At 40.7% G+C, this 17,402-nt stretch overlaps 1 protein-coding gene across 1 annotated transcript; it reads right to left on the reverse strand.

The window, feature by feature from the left end:
* Window positions 1-274: 274 nt before the first annotated feature.
* On the reverse strand, window positions 275-16,109 carry pla2g4f.2 (phospholipase A2, group IVF, tandem duplicate 2). The gene is made up of 20 exons (XM_056235045.1): window positions 16,018-16,109; window positions 15,190-15,262; window positions 9,066-9,202; window positions 6,696-6,827; window positions 6,496-6,536; window positions 6,263-6,305; window positions 5,814-5,868; window positions 4,532-4,677; window positions 4,288-4,401; window positions 4,160-4,197; window positions 3,823-3,961; window positions 3,390-3,526; window positions 3,046-3,268; window positions 2,827-2,944; window positions 2,504-2,641; window positions 2,291-2,398; window positions 1,838-2,017; window positions 1,559-1,728; window positions 1,287-1,473; window positions 275-912 (listed from the first exon to the last, which is right to left on the reverse strand). Exons 1-20 carry the CDS (start codon window positions 16,033-16,035, stop codon window positions 674-676), a joined length of 2,436 nt encoding a protein of 811 aa, XP_056091020.1. The 5' UTR covers window positions 16,036-16,109; the 3' UTR covers window positions 275-673.
* Window positions 16,110-17,402: the final 1,293 nt, after the last annotated feature.

Consider the following 17,402-nt stretch of genomic DNA (forward strand, 5'->3'; position numbering starts at 1 on the left):
AGCAGATAATTTTTTTATCCTTGCGAAACGTTTACTTGTAATTGAATTAATTTAAAGACAAGGACACAATTTGTTCATTAAAGCACCGTTTAATTAAAAAAAGCAATTTTAGCTTTCTAAATAACAATGTTAAGAATTAAGTTATACTGCTGATGTGTGAATTTGGTCTCATCTTTCATATCCAAAAGCCACAGAGCACATTTTAGCCTAAAATGCTTTATGAATAATGAAAAATAAAAAGTTAAATGTAATGTAACATTTATTAATTTAAATATACAGTATATCAATTTAATGTCTACATTTTAAACTGAGGAAAAACAACTTTTATAACTTCACGAATATTTGAAAAACGTTCAAGAGCTTGTGTCTCCCACAGCAAATCAATCAAATCTGCACAAACAGGAGCTGCTTCACACCTCCCTTTTCCCATCATCAAAAATTTCGAGCTTGACAGCCCCTGGTCACCCTTCACTTTCATTGTAACGAATAGATTATTGCATTAACACCATGTGATCTACAGAATAGAAGAAGAAGAAGAAAAAAAATCACAGTTTTGGAACAACATGAGGGTCAGGAATGGATGAACTATACCATTATTAAATGATTCCTTTTAGAGTTAAATATACAAAAACCACTCGCTAATTGCTCCTGCTGTCAGCCGTAACTTCCGGCCTCACACTTTTGATGACTTTGTAAGAGGAATTTTCTCCATGTTTCTCTTAAGCACTTTGTTTATCGTGTTTAAAATGACGTCTTTGTTGTTCAGAATGTTGTAGGTGGAAAGGTTGGCCATCTTCTCGAAATCTTCAGGCTTGTAGGTAAGGTTTTGAGTGGCGAATGGACAGAACATACTGGTGAAGTCAATATCGAAATCTCCTTCCTTCATCTCTGCCTTACCCTCTCTCTTCACTCCTACCACACAAACACACACATAATTGCTTTTAGTTTAAATACACTTCGTAATATACTGAGTATCTTCGTGCAAAAGGAGAATCTCTATCTAAGATTTTTAAAAGAACCATCATTTGCCATCATTTATGCACTCTTCTGCCGTTCTAAACCTGTATGACTTTATTTCTTTTGAGGAACACTCGATATTTGAAAAATTGTATTCATACAATAAAAGTCAATCTGGTCCAAAGTTGTTTTGGACTCCATTGACTATCATTCCATGGAGAAAAAACTTTAAAATAGCTACTTTTGGTGAGTAAATAATGACAGAATTTAACATTTTTGGATGAATTATCCCTTTAATAATTCAAACTTGTGAAAATGGCAGTACTCACCAGGAGCTTTGAACTGCTTGAATGAGAGATTGATCATGGGAAAGTGAATCACTATGGGAACCTCTGGATTCTCTTTATCCTCAAACACATAAACTTCCCTAATCGGCTCAGACTCCAACTTTTTGAAATCGATCTTCGGAAATGGAATCTTCCGATCAGCACAGAACTCCTGAGTTTGCTTTATGGGCTATCGGACACACACAAACATCAAAGTCACAATTTCCTCATAATTCTTCTAAATGTAATCTATTAAATCTTTCAGGGCTTCTCACCTTGAAGTGGTCCGGGTCCCAAGCGTAGTTCAGGGACAGAATGACGTCCGCATGTCTGTTACACCGTAACACAGGAGGGAATCCTGACTTGAGGACAAAGGCAGAGTCCACCAGGCCAAGTGTGGCGTCTGCTGGTGTCAGAGAATTCGGGAAGGCGTCTGGGTGCGTGTCTGCAGAAAGTCTTCTTTATAATTAGTCCATTCCCAGTTTGATTGAACTTATCCAAAAGGGTAATGTTACAAGGTAGGCTAAACTTAACAACATAAATGATGTTCTGACCCTTCCATGCGGTGAAGTCACAGTTGTCACAGTAGTTCCTATGCAGCTGGAAGCCTCTCAGGAAGTTGAACACTTGGCTAATAATGGGGCGGCTGGTCAAAAAGTTGTTCAGCTTTTTTGCCATGTCAGTCATAGGGCTGACCTGAAGTGTGTCCGACGTTGTTGGGTTGTTGTCTGTATCTACAGATAAGAGAGAATGACATTTATTCATTGTTTGCATGCATGTTCCAGTTTTAGAACATATTGCCAGATTGTGCTGTATTGTAGTTGTTTTAATTTAATTTAACTTAACTTAACTTGAAGGGATACAATTACATATCAAATACAATTAAGCACACTTTTTCACATGGGTACTACTCATTAATAAAGCTAAAAGTCAACCAAACTTTTGAGAAGCTACAAAGGGAACATTTGGTCAGGTATTCATACTCATTGATATTGCATTCCTCTTACCTGTGTGGTTCACTTCATCCCCAATATTGCTGGCCCAGGATGGGATCACTCCAGTCACAATATTCCAAAGCTGAGTCAGACTCAGAGAGAAAACACTACTCCATATCCCTGCAAACAACAGCATATCACACACAATACAAATCATTTTCAAATAATCTTTAACTTAAAATTGTTTACCATTCATTAACCTTTGGAGTATTCACATCTATTTACCCAATAGAGAGTATATCCCAGTTTCAGGGAGTTTCTTGACCATGTGGCCAAGGTAATATTCACTCCCAAAGTTCTGTGCAGGTATGAAGGCACCATACTTGGTAAATCCAACCTCGTATGGGGTGAACTCACACCATTCTGAGAAGAGAGCAAAGAGAAGCATGGACAACATATCTACAGTAAGGACTTCAGTTGCTATCAGTACAAAGAATTGATCTGTTAAGGACCAAACATAATTAACTTATTGACCATAAAGGACCATTATCTTGTAGGACTGAAAGTAGAAGGCAAATTAAACCAGCCGGAGTGAATTCAGTACTTACCAGACTCTATGATGCTTCCTTTCTTGCCATTCTTCATGTTGAGAGCTGTGTAGATGGGTAGAGGGTTCTGGCCCATTGTTAGTGCCATCTGCTGGTCAGATAGCGTACCCATTTTGTTCTGAGGAAGAAAATAATTTATGAAGTTTCTGACAGAAAATTATTTGGAATTATTATTTTCAAAATGTATTTTACATCTGTGCAATGAACAGTTTTATGTACCTTCCCTTGGATGAGATACTCTATAGACAGACCGAACATGTCGACAATAGATACGTGGCGTCCTTCTTTCGCTCTCTCTTCCATCTTCTCTTTGTAATGGCGTAGCTGCTCAATGGAATATACACTGAACACACCTTTAGAGATCTCCTTCTTTACAGACTCCATAGCCACATTTAGGTCATTGTTTGACCAGTTAGCGTCATTATAAAGAGAAGCAATGGTCCTATGAGACAACGAGAGAAAGTTGGATGTTTAATCCAAAGAAAACTCTGGGTTTTGAAACAAACCCTGATGAGAACCAGTGAACAAGTCAAACTGGAACCTGTAGTGCTCTTTATACACACCAGGTGGAGCCAGAAACCCCTGTGATGTAGCTGACTGCATCAAGAAGTTGGAGTTTTTGCAGGGCTCTTAGGCCTCCGAATGTGCCAATCATTGATCTGCTCCCGCCCCCAGAACACACCACAGCCACCAAAGGAACCTGAGAAGTCACATCAATCTTATAAATATACTAATCAAACAAGACTTTTCTGTATGAACAAGACATGCCATAAACAATAAACTATTAAAATGTAATATATATATATGTTTGAATTTATTTAACATTTAATTGTGTTTATTAATCAGTATTTAATAACTTAATTAACTATAATTATACAAATTATTACATAAACTGAATAAAAAATGGGATGGGAACAATAGTATGTCAGGTCACTATGCCAGGAAGTGTGAGTCTGTTGAATGTGTTTATACTCATGTCTGTGTTTGTTTTCTTGCCTTCCTGGGCTCAGGTGCGGAGCTGAGATTCAGAGCTTTCTGAAGAGCTTGTGACACGATTTTTCTTCTCTTCACCAGAAAATTATTTTCCTCCTCTGGGATATCAAAACCCAGACGCACATCCAGCTTTTCATCAGAGCTTCAGAACACACACACACGGTTATTCTAAGCTAGGGATGAATGGAATCAGATCAAAACTAATAGAGGAAATTTTGGTGGTATACGGTGTCATTTAACAACGATCAATTTAACACTTAAAATCATTCAGTTTTGGTTGATATATTGCCAAAATAGTTTCTTTGAAATGGTTCCTGAACAAGTCATTTCAATTGTTTACCGGCCCTCTGCTGTGCTTAGTTGCAGATCCACTTCACCCTAAAAAGAGTTTATTCCTGCAGTTAGTTACTAGCTTTTCTTTTTATTGTGGAAAAAAAAACATTTCAATTTGATTTTACCAGTACTCACCTGTCCGACAGGCATGGAGAGGTTAATCTGCTGTTTTGCTGGTAATGGTTTCATGGGGACCGATGACATAATGCCTACAGTCCTTGGATTTATCCCATCCACTTCTGCCACAGCCTAGACAAAGAAACAAACATGCAAACAACAAGCATCATATACTCTCAGCTGGTCTAGTGATGTGCATGCTTTATTGTAAATCGTCTTAAGAAATCCTCTGCTAAGAATATCAGTTTAATCGATGACATACTTTTGATGGGATGAGACTAAACTCAGTCTCCAGGTCTCGGTTGATGTAGAAGCATAAAGTCTGTGTGCCACTGGGGGTTTCAGAGCCCGAGATCATACAGTCTTCCTTATATGCACCTCGCAGTTTTAACATCATGCTCTTCTCCGCTGAAGTAAAAACAGACAAAAATATGAGATAATTCTTATTTCAGCAGTCCTATTTATATAAAATCAAAAACATTTTTTTACATTTTTATTTTAGAAGACATCCAGCTTTTCATCAGAGCTTCAGAACACACACAAATTATTATTCTGAAAGATGAATGGAATTTTTTTTTGCACTGTCCTTATTTCAGCACCTTTAAAAAAAAGAATAATGTCCTATATAAAATCGAAAACATTTTTTAAATTTTTCATTTTAAAAGACTTGCTGTTATTTAAACGTATGAAATGGAATTTACACTAAAATATTTTAGTATTACTTCTTTCTCATGCTTTCAGTGGTTATTATAAAGCCTCATGTATATTTAAAGTCCCCCTGTTGTCAATCATTTTATCCCTTAAAACTCATCTTTGATCACCAAAATTACATATTTAAACGTTTTTTTTCCTGTGAAAAAAAAAATTCTTCAGGCCTTAAAATAGCTTGACTGTAACTACACCCTTGCTTCATTTATACATTAGCTCCACCTCCACTCACTCACGCCAGCTCATAGCTCTGCTCTTTACAACGTCGGACACATAACGGTAATTAATATGATTAGCCTTTTGCTTGACTATGATATCAAACAGCTAATAATGTGTTGCTAATGTTACACAATCCATGTTCCCGTTCGCCATTTCAGAGTCAGACAGCTGCCTTCTAACAATCAGTATCCTTAGAAACGCTTTGAACAACTTAGAACGTCAGTGGTGAAAGGCATAGGTTCATCATAATATACATCTTACACCCGCCATATTGGTAAATCTACCCGATTTTTCATATCAACAGAAAAAATACCGGGATAACCTGGCTTCTCTTGACACTCCCTTGCTTCACGGAATAGTTAATGATATGCTAAAGCCCACCTGCACGTTGACATGATTGGTTACAATCATGTCGTAATCATGTACTTTGTGACGTAAGAAACACCGGTGATTTCAAACTGCGTTTTTTGAGACTGTCCTTAGATCACTGCAGTTTTAAAGAAAAATACTCATCAATGGTGTTGACAAATGAATTTGCACACGGTTTGTCTTAAAGCAATATTAAAAACACCACATAGACACATAAACTACATTAACAAACATGATTTTCCATTTACCATTAGTCTTTAGACGTTTTTGCACCTTCACATCCAATGCACAGAATGGACCTGCCTAAAAATTAAGGAAAAATTGCTTTCAGAGTTTTACTTAGTTCAACTAATATGTCCAATGTACAGTCCGTTTTGTTCTATAGCAACCTGAACTTGTTCCTCATGATGTTGCTAAAGATTTTTACATAATGTAGGCCTATGTGTAAAATATACAGTTATAAAACATCAACGTCATATGATGTCAGTTTTATCGAATGAAAGTAAAGCATATTGTGTTCTACTGAATAAAATATTTGTACATTTATTTTGCAATATCATGTAAACATTCATCATGTAAACTTACATCATGTAAACAAATGTAAGTGAACAAATTAACTGAAATATAATATTAGGTTATATTTATAAAATATCATGATAATTTCTAACTTCTTTTTTGAATGAATCAAATCTCTTACCATCAGCACTCCATTAGAGAAGTATGGTTCAGGCTTCTCAGAGCTTTAAAAAGAAAAGGAAGAGATAAAATGACTGATTAATTCAGATTGATGTAATAGTAATTTAAATGTTTTTTTTTAATGGGGAGGAAGTGGACAATTTCTAACTAGTCTGCATAACCCCATACAGTAATGACACCACCATTGTTGTTTTTGCAGATCCTTTTCAACAGATTGTTAACATTTTCACTCACCTCTCTGTCATCTCAAACTCTACCCACAGCTCATTCTTTTTCTGGAAAAAAAGTCAGCACAATCATGCATATAGGACTATATTCATTCAACATTTGCAATGTTTAAAGTAATGGACACCAAAGGCCACTTCCACTCAGAAGCCTTCGTATAATAAAATAAAATAAAATAAAAATGATTTCATCTTCAAAAATATATCTACCTTATCATCTGAAATGAAGCATTTTGTTTGCTTTTGTCCAGGTGTGAGGTTATTGATGTCGAATAGGATGGTGGAGCAGTAGTCATCTTTTGTTAACACGTCAGCATCAAAAATGTGGAATTCCAGAATGTTCTGAGGAGAAAAGAACATAGAGGTGAGGTCATCATGAGGTCAAATATAAGGTCAAAATTCTGCCTAACCCATTATATCATATCACAGCCTAGCACTTTTACACAAGTTCATATCAAAATATTTTTAAAAAGCTGTTAGTTTATGTTTAATTTGTTTTTCTACTTATTTCCCAGGGCAATGGAACAAATGTAGCCATTGGTTGGCAATTTAGCAAGTGTCTTGATAAATATTCAGGTGGTTTAATTATTTGATTAAAGTTTTAGATTAAATAATTATTCTTATTATTTGTAAAGTATGGCGTACCACAAGGCTCAGTACTAGGACCATTGCTGTTCACTCTGTACATGCTACCCTTAGGAGATATCATTAGGAAGCATGGCATTAGTTTTCACTGTTCTGCTGATGATACTCAGCTCTATATTTCTTCAATCCCTGACGAAACTTACCAATTCACAAAATTAATGGAATCCATAGCTGATATAAAAAACTGGATGACTAGTAATTTCCTACTACTTAATTCTGAAAAAACAGAGATTCTAATTATTGGACAAAAAACGTCCTCACGTAATAACATAGAATACTGTCTAACACTTGATGGCTGCTCTGTTAAGTCTTCGTCGTCGGTTAGGAACCTGCGTGTACTCTTTGATACCAATCTTTCATTTGAAAGTCACGTGTCTAATATCTGTAAAAACGCATTTTTCCATCTTAAAAATATATCTAAATTACGTCATATGCTCTCAATGACAAATGCGGAACAATTAGTTCATGTGTTCGTGACATCCAGGCTAGATTATTGTAATGCTATTATGGGTGGTTGCCCTGCATGCTTAATAAACAAACTACAGCTGGTCTAAAACGCAGCAGCTAGACTTCTTACCAGAACCAGGAAGTATGACCATATCAGCCCGGTTCTGTCAACACTGCATTGGCTCCCTATTAAACATCGTATGAATTTTCAAATATTGCAGATTACTTACAAAGCAGCACTAAATGGTTTAGCTCCCCAGTACTTGAGCGAGCTTTTAAAGCATTATAGTCCTTCACGTCTATTGCGATCTCAAAATTCCGGCCAGTTGATAATACCTAGAATATCAAAATCGACTGCTGGCAGTAGATCCTTTTCCTATTTAGCACCTAATCTCTGGAACAGTCTTCCTAACATTGTCCGGGAAGCAGACACACTCTGTCAGTTCAAATCTAGACTAAAAACACATCTCTTTGACCTAGCAAACACATAACTCATTATAGACTTCTATAATTCAATGTTAGGCTGCATGGATTAGGTCAGCCGGAACCGGGAACACTTCCCATAAATCCTGATGTACTCATTACATCATAAGAAGAATGGCGTCTACGCTAAAATTAGTCTCTCTGTTTATGCCGAGGTTTACCGCAGTCAGCCGGACCCAGGCCGTATCCAGATCTGATGAAGGACCTGCGTCTGGACACGAAATGGAATGGGAAACGTGACATTAACCTGTTAACAGGGGGTTTCTGTGTTCATACATTTAATAAAGGGTGATTATTAAGAACCCTGTTTTCTTTACTCATCTTATTTTTGTATTTGTATTAACAACTGATGATCTTTGCAACGGAAGTGAATCAATCAAAACTAACTTTAGCTGGACAATAACTTTATTCTAGAGCTGCTGTAAAGGCAAAGCCAAACAATTTAACAACCAAACAACTTTAATTTCCTATTATCACTGTAAAGCTGCTTTGAAACAATCTATATTGTTAAAAGCGCTATATAAATGAAGGTGACTTGACTTGACTAAAGAATTACTTCACTGTCAGTGACAGCAGCATGTCATTCATCACTGTCATTTTTCAAGAAAAATGAGGGTGGAGAATCTGAGGTTGGAAGTGCAATGCCCAGTTGCAATTAACCCTTTCAGTTAAGAAAACCCTTAGTAATAAATGTAAGGGTGTGGAAATTGCAGGAAATTGCAAGAGACAACTTCTCACTTTGAGCACACGAATGCGTGTGTCATTTATTTATAGAAAGAAAAGTAATTATAGCAAATGGCGCTGACATGCGTCCCACGTGAGCACACGTTCAGAGTATTTAAAGGGACCGCGATCCCTGAACAGTCGTGAAGAACAGAGTGCTGTGTTTACAACCAACAGTGTATAGAACTACACTTAACAAAGGTGAATTATGTATCTTACATGCACCACAAGGGCGTTATTTATAAGAGTTTTCTTGCAACAGTCTGAAACAGATTTATTTACCTTGACACCGCTGTGCACTCTGAAACGGAACGTTTCATTCCATTTTGGTGAATCATTATTTTTCACCGTCTTGGTGCGATGGCAGCAGGCACAGGCCGTGGGTAACTTTAAAACGACGTAGCAGTCACATTTAGACACTGGAGAGAGAGCAAAGTTAGTGCACACGCATGCATTTTAAAAGGAGTATGTAGTATGCAGCAAATCAAAGTCAGCAAAGGCACACAAACACATAATACAACGACCTCGTTGTAACATCCTACAAGGTAAAAAAAAAAAGGATGACATCTAGTCGAGAAGACTAGTAATAATATTCAGAAATTGGTTGTGTCCGAAATCACCCCATACCCTCTTATCAATATAACATTTATTTCTAGAACAGATTGAATGTGAGATTAAATAAGTGCACTCAATAATGTCCACAATGGTTTCGTACACCCAAATGGCTGTTCCCAGTCTCTAGGAAAAGTTTTTGGGATTTTAGTATGAATATGTTAGCCTTACTGTTATCTATAAGCTAGTCTGTCCAATGTCGGGTTCTGACGTCCAACCAAAATGCAACCCCTGCAACCAAAATCATCCCCTGACTGACGTTCCTACTTTTGACTTAACAGAAATGTAGTGGAGTATAATTAAAAAACTGTTGTTATATTACACTGGAATAATCTATTCATTAACCCATCTAATCATTAAAATTATTACTGTACCTGTATATACTGTATCTAGCTGGTTTTCTCTCTCTTCTTTTTTCTTCTTCTTTCTTTTCTCCCCTCTATGTGTACTTGTTTGTATATGTCATTGGTCTATTTCTTTGTATATGAAGCTTTGTCTTGTTAATAATAAAAAAAGTACGATAAAAAGTACGATATTTGTCTTTAAAATGTAATGAAGTTAAAGTAAAAGTTTCCAGAAAAAATAATACTCAAGTAAAGAACAGATACTCAAAAAGTTTCCTTAAGTACAGTTGGTTGGTCACCAGCTGGAGTGCCCTTGAGAGCCACCAGAGGGCACTCCACATCAGACTATTGTCATTCCCTCACAAACTACATCTCCCATAACTCACTGCCCGGACTCTTCATCCATTATCACATTCACCTGTGTCTCATTATCTTGTTTAGCTCACCCCATGTAAGCCTGGTTTTCTTATTCATTATCTGCAAAGTCTTGTTTAGTGTTACACTGCAATTCTGAGCATTCTCCCTGGTTTCATGTCTCTTGGTTTTGGATTTCTTGCCTGTTCCGTGGATTACTCTTTTGCCTGTGTTCCCTGCCTTGTTGTGTTTGTTTGTATGGACTGCCTGCCTGTGTTTGACCTTGCCTGTACTTAGTGGTGGGCAGATAGAGGCTTCGTGAAACACTGAAACCGTTGAAGCAAATGTGCCGTATTGTGTCGAGGCTCTGAAACAATCCGACACCCGTCTCCATGGTGACCCCTAGTGGTCAGAAAAGTGTAAATGCAACAAAAACCCGGGCCAAACATGCATAAAAACCTAAAAAAAAAAAACTTTTATAAATCTATTGCAAATGTTTTATTGAAAGTAAAATCTTTCAAATGTAATTATATAATCATCTAACAAGATTATCAAGTGTATGTTCTTTTATCAATTGTCAGGGTTTGTTTTGTTAATTCTATGAATGGCTCAGCTAAACAGGCCAATAAGACTATTCGCTCTGTGCACGAGAAAAATGCTAACTTCCGGCTTGAGGGTGGAAATTGGGTACTTCGTTTCCGGTTGCCGTCTTGTTTACATCAGTGGACCGGCGTTAAGTTAGTTTAATCGTTCGCAATGGACCTAAAACATAAAAAAAACCGATTCACTTTTCAAAGGGCAGTCGGTGGTAATACCATAATTCCTCAAATAAAAGCTGGGGCCTTTATTTACCTAAACTGCAGAAGGTAACAGGCTTTTATTAGAGGCAGGCGCTTTATTTAAAAAAAATCTAAATCAAATTTCCGTCTGGGTTCCATGCTCCTCAAGACAATTTCGTTTTCATTAAAGTTGTTGAAAAGACCGTTACACTAGCAGCACTAAATTATATGTGTGTTACATCTATTGTCTACTACCATCTATTGGCTGTACGTTACGATGAACTTGAATGCATATTAGGGGATGTTTACACCTGGCCACTTCATGTGTTTTCTCAGATCGGAAAGCTCTCTGATTTATCAAAACAATTCTACTTAAATCTGCTCACAAATGCGTTTTCGCAAAACGGATATAAATCTTCAATTCCCACGCTATATGCGGATTTAATGGAGTGGACGTCACCGAAAGCAACAGATATGAGCTGCATTTGATAGATCAGCTCATTTCTAAATCAAAAGACCGCAATAAGCGAGAGCGGCAACAAGCCTGGTAAGATCATTTCGTTTCTTTACTTTTAATGATGAGGAGAATTGTCTGCGACTTACTTTCACTTTAATTTGCAATAGTTTGCACGTTGGCTTTATGGATAGATGCTCGGCTGCCGTGATGCGTGTTGCAGTAGCGTTGTCACATCTTGCTATAACATTACATAGCCTATAACACGCTCTCACACTTATTTTTTAGCGTTTTTGGGAGGAGTAAAATTTAGATACGTGGTTTCAACAATCAGATGCATTTGATTTACACTTGTGCAGTTTCGTCTGGAATCTCGTCTCAGATCTCCTCCTGAAGAAGTGGTTTGAGCGATCGGATTTAAATTGTCTCGAATGTGCTTCGGATGGCATTTATACATGGTCTTTTCACGATCAGATCACAGAACACGCATGAAGTGGACAGGTGTAACATCTCTTCAATGAAAGTCATTTAGGAGATTATCCACACTAATTTTCCCCCGGCCTTTATTTGTCCGCGTTGATCACGCACCCGGCCATTATCAGAGGCCCGGCGTTTATTTGAATACCGGTTTTTATTTGAGGAATTACGGTAACCAGGCGCTGCTGCATTGTTAAAAGTAAACAATGTTTAACATTACTTCTACGTCGTCCATCAGGCTACCGGAAACTAGACACCCCCTATCGGTTTCGCAGCCGGAAGTAGCATATGCTAACGTGCACATAGTCTATTAACTACCATTATTCATTTTAATTATACTAATGTCTAATTAAATAGTCTACAAATGTATAAAACTGATCAGAGATCAGGTAAAACCCAAAGACACTTGTTCAATGGTCCTCAGTGAATCCTCATGAATCATGGGTTGACAGAGATCATCGTGAACCATTGAAATTTCGAAGTGTTCCGAAACAGTTATGACGTAATGAAGCCTCGCTTATTGAAATCACGTGACTCTGGCATTTTGATACACGCTCCGAACCATTGATTCGTAATAAACGATTTGTAAAGGCTTCGAAGCTTCATGAAGCAGTGTTTTGAAATTGCCATCACTACCTGTACTTTGGATTACCCTGCTCAATAAATACTGCATTTGAATCCTCAACCTTCTTGTCTCGGAGCAGTTTGTGACAAAAGACTGGATCCAGCAGTTCAGATCATCCGCCTACATCAAGGTAATCGACCACTCGAGGACTATATCCAGGACTTATTGAACATTGCCAATTTCTCTAACCTCCCAGACTATGCTCTCATAGATTTTTTTCTGTTATGGACTCAATGAATATTATCAATCAACTCTCATCCGTGATGGTCCTCGAGGGTCACTCATTCAGTTTCTAGATTAAGCCCTTCATTTGGCTGGTTCCTCCTTCACTGTTGGGGAGGTTGAGGAGGATGTTTCCCTTAGACATATTTTGGGAGGGGGGCAGTATGCACCAAGCTCCAGTGGCCACGGAGCTTAGCCCACCACAGTCACCAGCATGCCCAGGTCTGATGATTGCTAGTCCTGTGTTTTATGTACCTCCCTGTCCTTTGGTTCCCACACCAGAGCCTGAGCTTCACATCATGCCCGCCGAGCCTGAGTTTCTTCACGTCATGCCCGGCGAGCCTGAGCTTCTTCACGTCATGCCCGCCGAGCCTGAGCTTCTTCACGTCATGCCCGCCGAGCCTGAGCTTCTCCACGTCATGCCCGCCGAGCCTGAGCTTCTTCACGTCATGCCCGCCGAGCCTGAGCTTCTTCACGTCATCCCCGCCGAGCCTGAGCTTCTTCACGTCACGCCCGGCGAGCCTGAGCTTCTCCACGTCATGCCCGGCGAGCCTGAGCTTCTCCACGTCATGCCCGGCGAGCCTGAGCTTCTCCACGTCATGCCCGGCGAGCCTGAGCTTCTTCACGTCATGCCCGCCGAGCCTGAGCTTCTTCACGTCATGCCCGCCGAGCCTGAGCTTCTCCACGTCACGCCCGGCGAGCCTGAGCTTCTCCACGTCATGCCCGGCGAGCCTGAGCTTCTTCACGTCACGCCCGGCGAGCCTGAGCTTCTCCACGTCACGCCCGGCGAGCCTGAGCTTCTCCACGTCACGCCCGCCGAGCCTGAGCTTCTCCACGTCACGCCCGCCGAGCCTGAGCTTCTCCACGTCACGCCCGGCGAGCCTGAGCTTCTCCACGTCATGCCCGGCGAGCCTGAGCTTCTTCACGTCACGCCCGGCGAGCCTGAGCTTCTCCACGTCATGCCCGGCGAGCCTGAGCTTCTTCACGTCATGCCCGCCGAGCCTGAGCTTCTCCACGTCATGCCCGCCGAGCCTGAGCTTCTCCACGTCATGCCCGGCGAGCCTGAGCTTCTCCACGTCATGCCCGGCGAGCCTGAGCTTCTCCACGTCACGCCCGCCGAGCCTGAGCTTCTTCACGTCATGCCCGCCGAGCCTGAGCTTCTTCACGTCACGGCCGCCGAGCCTGAGCTTCTTCACGTCACGCCCGCCGAGCCTGAGCTTCTTCACGTCATGCCCGCCGAGCCTGAGCTTCTCCACGTCATGCCCGCCGAGCCTGAGCTTCTCCACGTCATGCCCGCCGAGCCTGAGCTTCTTCACGTCATGCCCGCCGAGCCTGAGCTTCTTCACGTCACGCCCGGCGAGCCTGAGCTTCTCCACGTCATGCCCGGCGAGCCTGAGCTTCTCCACGTCATGCCCGGCGAGCCTGAGCTTCTTCACGTCATGCCCCCCGAGCCTGAGCTTCTTCACGTCATGCCCGCCGAGCCTGAGCTTCTCCACGTCATGCCCGCCGAGCCTGAGCTTCTTCACGTCATGCCCGCCGAGCCTGAGCTTCTCCACGTCATGCCCGCCGAGCCTGAGCTTCTCCACGTCATGCCCGCCGAGCCTGAGCTTCTCCACGTCATGCCCGCCGAGCCTGAGCTTCTTCACGTCACGGCCGCCGAGCCTGAGCTTCTCCACGTCACGGCCGCCGAGCCTGAGTTTCTCCACGTCATGCCCGCCGAGCCTGAGCTTCTCCACGTCATGCCCGCCGAGCCTGAGCTTCTTCACGTCACGGCCGCCGAGCCTGAGCTTCTTCACGTCACGGCCGCCGAGCCTGAGCTTCTCCACGTCACGGCCGCCGAGCCTGAGCTTCTTCACGTCATGCCCGCCGAGCCTGAGCTTCTTCACGTCACGGCCGCCGAGCCTGAGCTTCTTCACGTCACGGCCGCCGAGCCTGAGCTTCTCCACGTCACGGCCGCCGAGCCTGAGCTTCTTCACGTCACGGCCGCCGAGCCTGAGCTTCTTCACGTCACGGCCGCCGAGCCTGAGCTTCTCCACGTCACGGCCGCCGAGCCTGAGCTTCTTTACATCATGCCGGAAGATACAGCACTCATCATAGTCGCCACGGCTACTATGTGTGTGGGCAGCACACACATCGGCTCCAGCCCGTGAGCCCTCGCCCAAAATGGCCGCCCTTCCAGAGTCTCGTCCCGTCATGGCCGCCCTTCCAGAGTCTCGTCCCGTCCCGTCATGGCCGCCCTTCCAGAGTCATGCTCCGCCCTGGACGCCTGCCCTGCCTGCTCCGCCCCGGCCCTGCCTTTGTGTTTTTTATGGACTGCCTGCCTGTGTTTGACCTTGCCTGTACTTTGGATTACATCTTTGGATTACCCTGTTCAATAAATACTGCATTTGGATCCTCAACCTTCTTGTCTCGGAGCAGTTCGTGACAACAGTACTCAAGTAAATGTCCACCTCTGTAATACACCCAGATCACCAGTTATAAAACAATTTATTAATATTTCACCACAAGTCACAATGTTTTTGAGGGCTGATCTACTCACAAACGTCATATGACTGATTGAATTGTCCCCGCAACACTGTGACACTCAGGTTCCAGTATGGCATGAACTCTTTCTGTGAGGCGGAAGCAAAATGAAACTGGTGTAAACACTGACATTTTGTTTGAAATTTGTAACAGCAACATGTTTCATACAGATGTAAGAAATATGTGATTTTATTTCACTCATTAGAACTAAACTCTTGAGACTAAACTTCACAACAAATGAAAATATAGGACGACATAAATACAAAGACATGTCAGTTTAGTATTGCTTTTAGTATGTAAAAGATTTATTCATTATCATCACAGGTATTGTTGTTTTTTTGTAAATTGTCATATGGACATTTAATGTTGCATAAATTATATTTACACAAAATTAACATTTACCAATAAGCATAGCAAAACAAGCATTTACTTGCTTGCAAAAAAACACAAATAAATATGTTACTATAGTGACGCAAAGAGAGCTTTATTCTTTTGCATTCAAAAAAATCACAAATTATTATCAAAATAGTTTTGTATTACAATACAAATATCTATTTTACAAAAGTGACCAAATGAATTGCAAAATCCAACTCTTTTCCCTTTTCTAAAAAGGAGCTGAATGAGTTAACACATTAACTAAAACTATTAACAACTTCTTTCCATGAAGCACTCCCAACAACTTGCTACATCTGTTTGGGAATTACTTTTATTATGAATCCTTGATTATTATTATTAGGTTCTTATTATGTTCACAAAACTGCTATTTGTGGTTTTAAACTAAAATAGCAATGCAACGAGACAGGTTCATTTTTCACTGTCAAATATCTGCAAGCTAAAATAGTACCTTCAGCATTGTTGTCATCTCAGCAAGCCAACAGTGAAGTCTCGAAGGCAGAAGATCAAATGAAGATCTCACTTGTCAAAGTGAGATATACAGTAGCAGGAAAACCTGAGGAACTTGTTTCCAGCCCTTCGCACCCTGGTAAAATATTTGATTGTGGTTATAAAAAAATACACCTCAAACTACACTAAAAAAATGCTGGGTTATTTCAACCCACGTTTGGAAAAATATGGACAAACTCAATTATTGGGTTTAAAATGTAATTTAAAAATGTGGTCACACTTTAGTTAGGGTCCAATTCTTACTATTTACTAACTATTACAACTTTTGCCTCAGTAAACTCCAAATTACTGCTTATAATAGTCAGTAGGTAAGTTGTTAAGTTAGGTATTGAGTAGGATTAAGGGATGTAAAGTAGAATATGGTCATGCAGAATAAAGCATGAATATGTGCTTTAAAAATTCTAATAAACAGCAAGTAATATGCATGCTATAAGCAACTACTTAAAGTCCCTGTAAAGTAAAAATTAAGTATGTGTTCTGAGTTTGTCACACCACAGAAAAATGTGTTATTAGCCACCCAGACAAATTTGAATGATAAAAAAGCCGGCAAGTACATAAAATATTATTATAGCTTAAAGCTATCAAAATCTTGAAAAAATTAGCAGTATTCTCTGCTCTCAAACGCTGGGGGCGTGTCCGCTGGCTGCGCTGAAACCACGCCCACTCGCGGGAAAGCAGCCGACGGTGATATTAGGTGATACTGCTTTCGGGACGGGGAGATGAAGGCCGAGGCGGGAGATAGTCGGTTCGGCCCCATTCACCAGTAACAGCGGATTATCAGTGAATCCCAGTTGTCTCCGACGAAAGTTTATAAAACTATCCCGTGTAAAATGATCGTTACAGAGGCGGGTGTTGGCGGTGATCCTCAGCTCTCCAAGGTTGGCTCTTCACAAAATTAATCCACCTCTTCTTGATGTGATCGTTTTTAGGAAATTTAAATAAAGACACCGATCTGTTTTGTACATGATCGCATCCAGGTAGTAGCCTACGCATTTCCGTGTCGAAGGCATAGCTAGCTAGCAAACTGTAGGCTAATAGTACTGACAGTAAGGGGCTGTTTACACCTGGCCACTTCATGCGTTTTCTGTGATCGGATAGCTATCCGATCGTGAAAAGACCAGGTGTAAATGCCCTCCGAAACGCATTCGAGACGGATTTGAATCCGATCGCTCAAACCACATCAGGAGGTGGTCTGGGCCGCATTCCAGACGAAACTGGACAAGTGTAAATGCATCTGGTTGTTGAAACCACATTATGTAAATTTTACTCCTCCCAAAAATGCTAAAAAATAAACGTGTGAGAGCGTGTTATATAGGCTATATGTCA

This window comes from Rhinichthys klamathensis, unplaced genomic scaffold (genome assembly GCF_029890125.1).
Source record: "Rhinichthys klamathensis goyatoka isolate OS25496 unplaced genomic scaffold, OSU_Roscu_1.1 h1tg000412l_1, whole genome shotgun sequence".
Taxonomy (NCBI): Eukaryota; Metazoa; Chordata; class Actinopteri; order Cypriniformes; family Leuciscidae; genus Rhinichthys; species Rhinichthys klamathensis.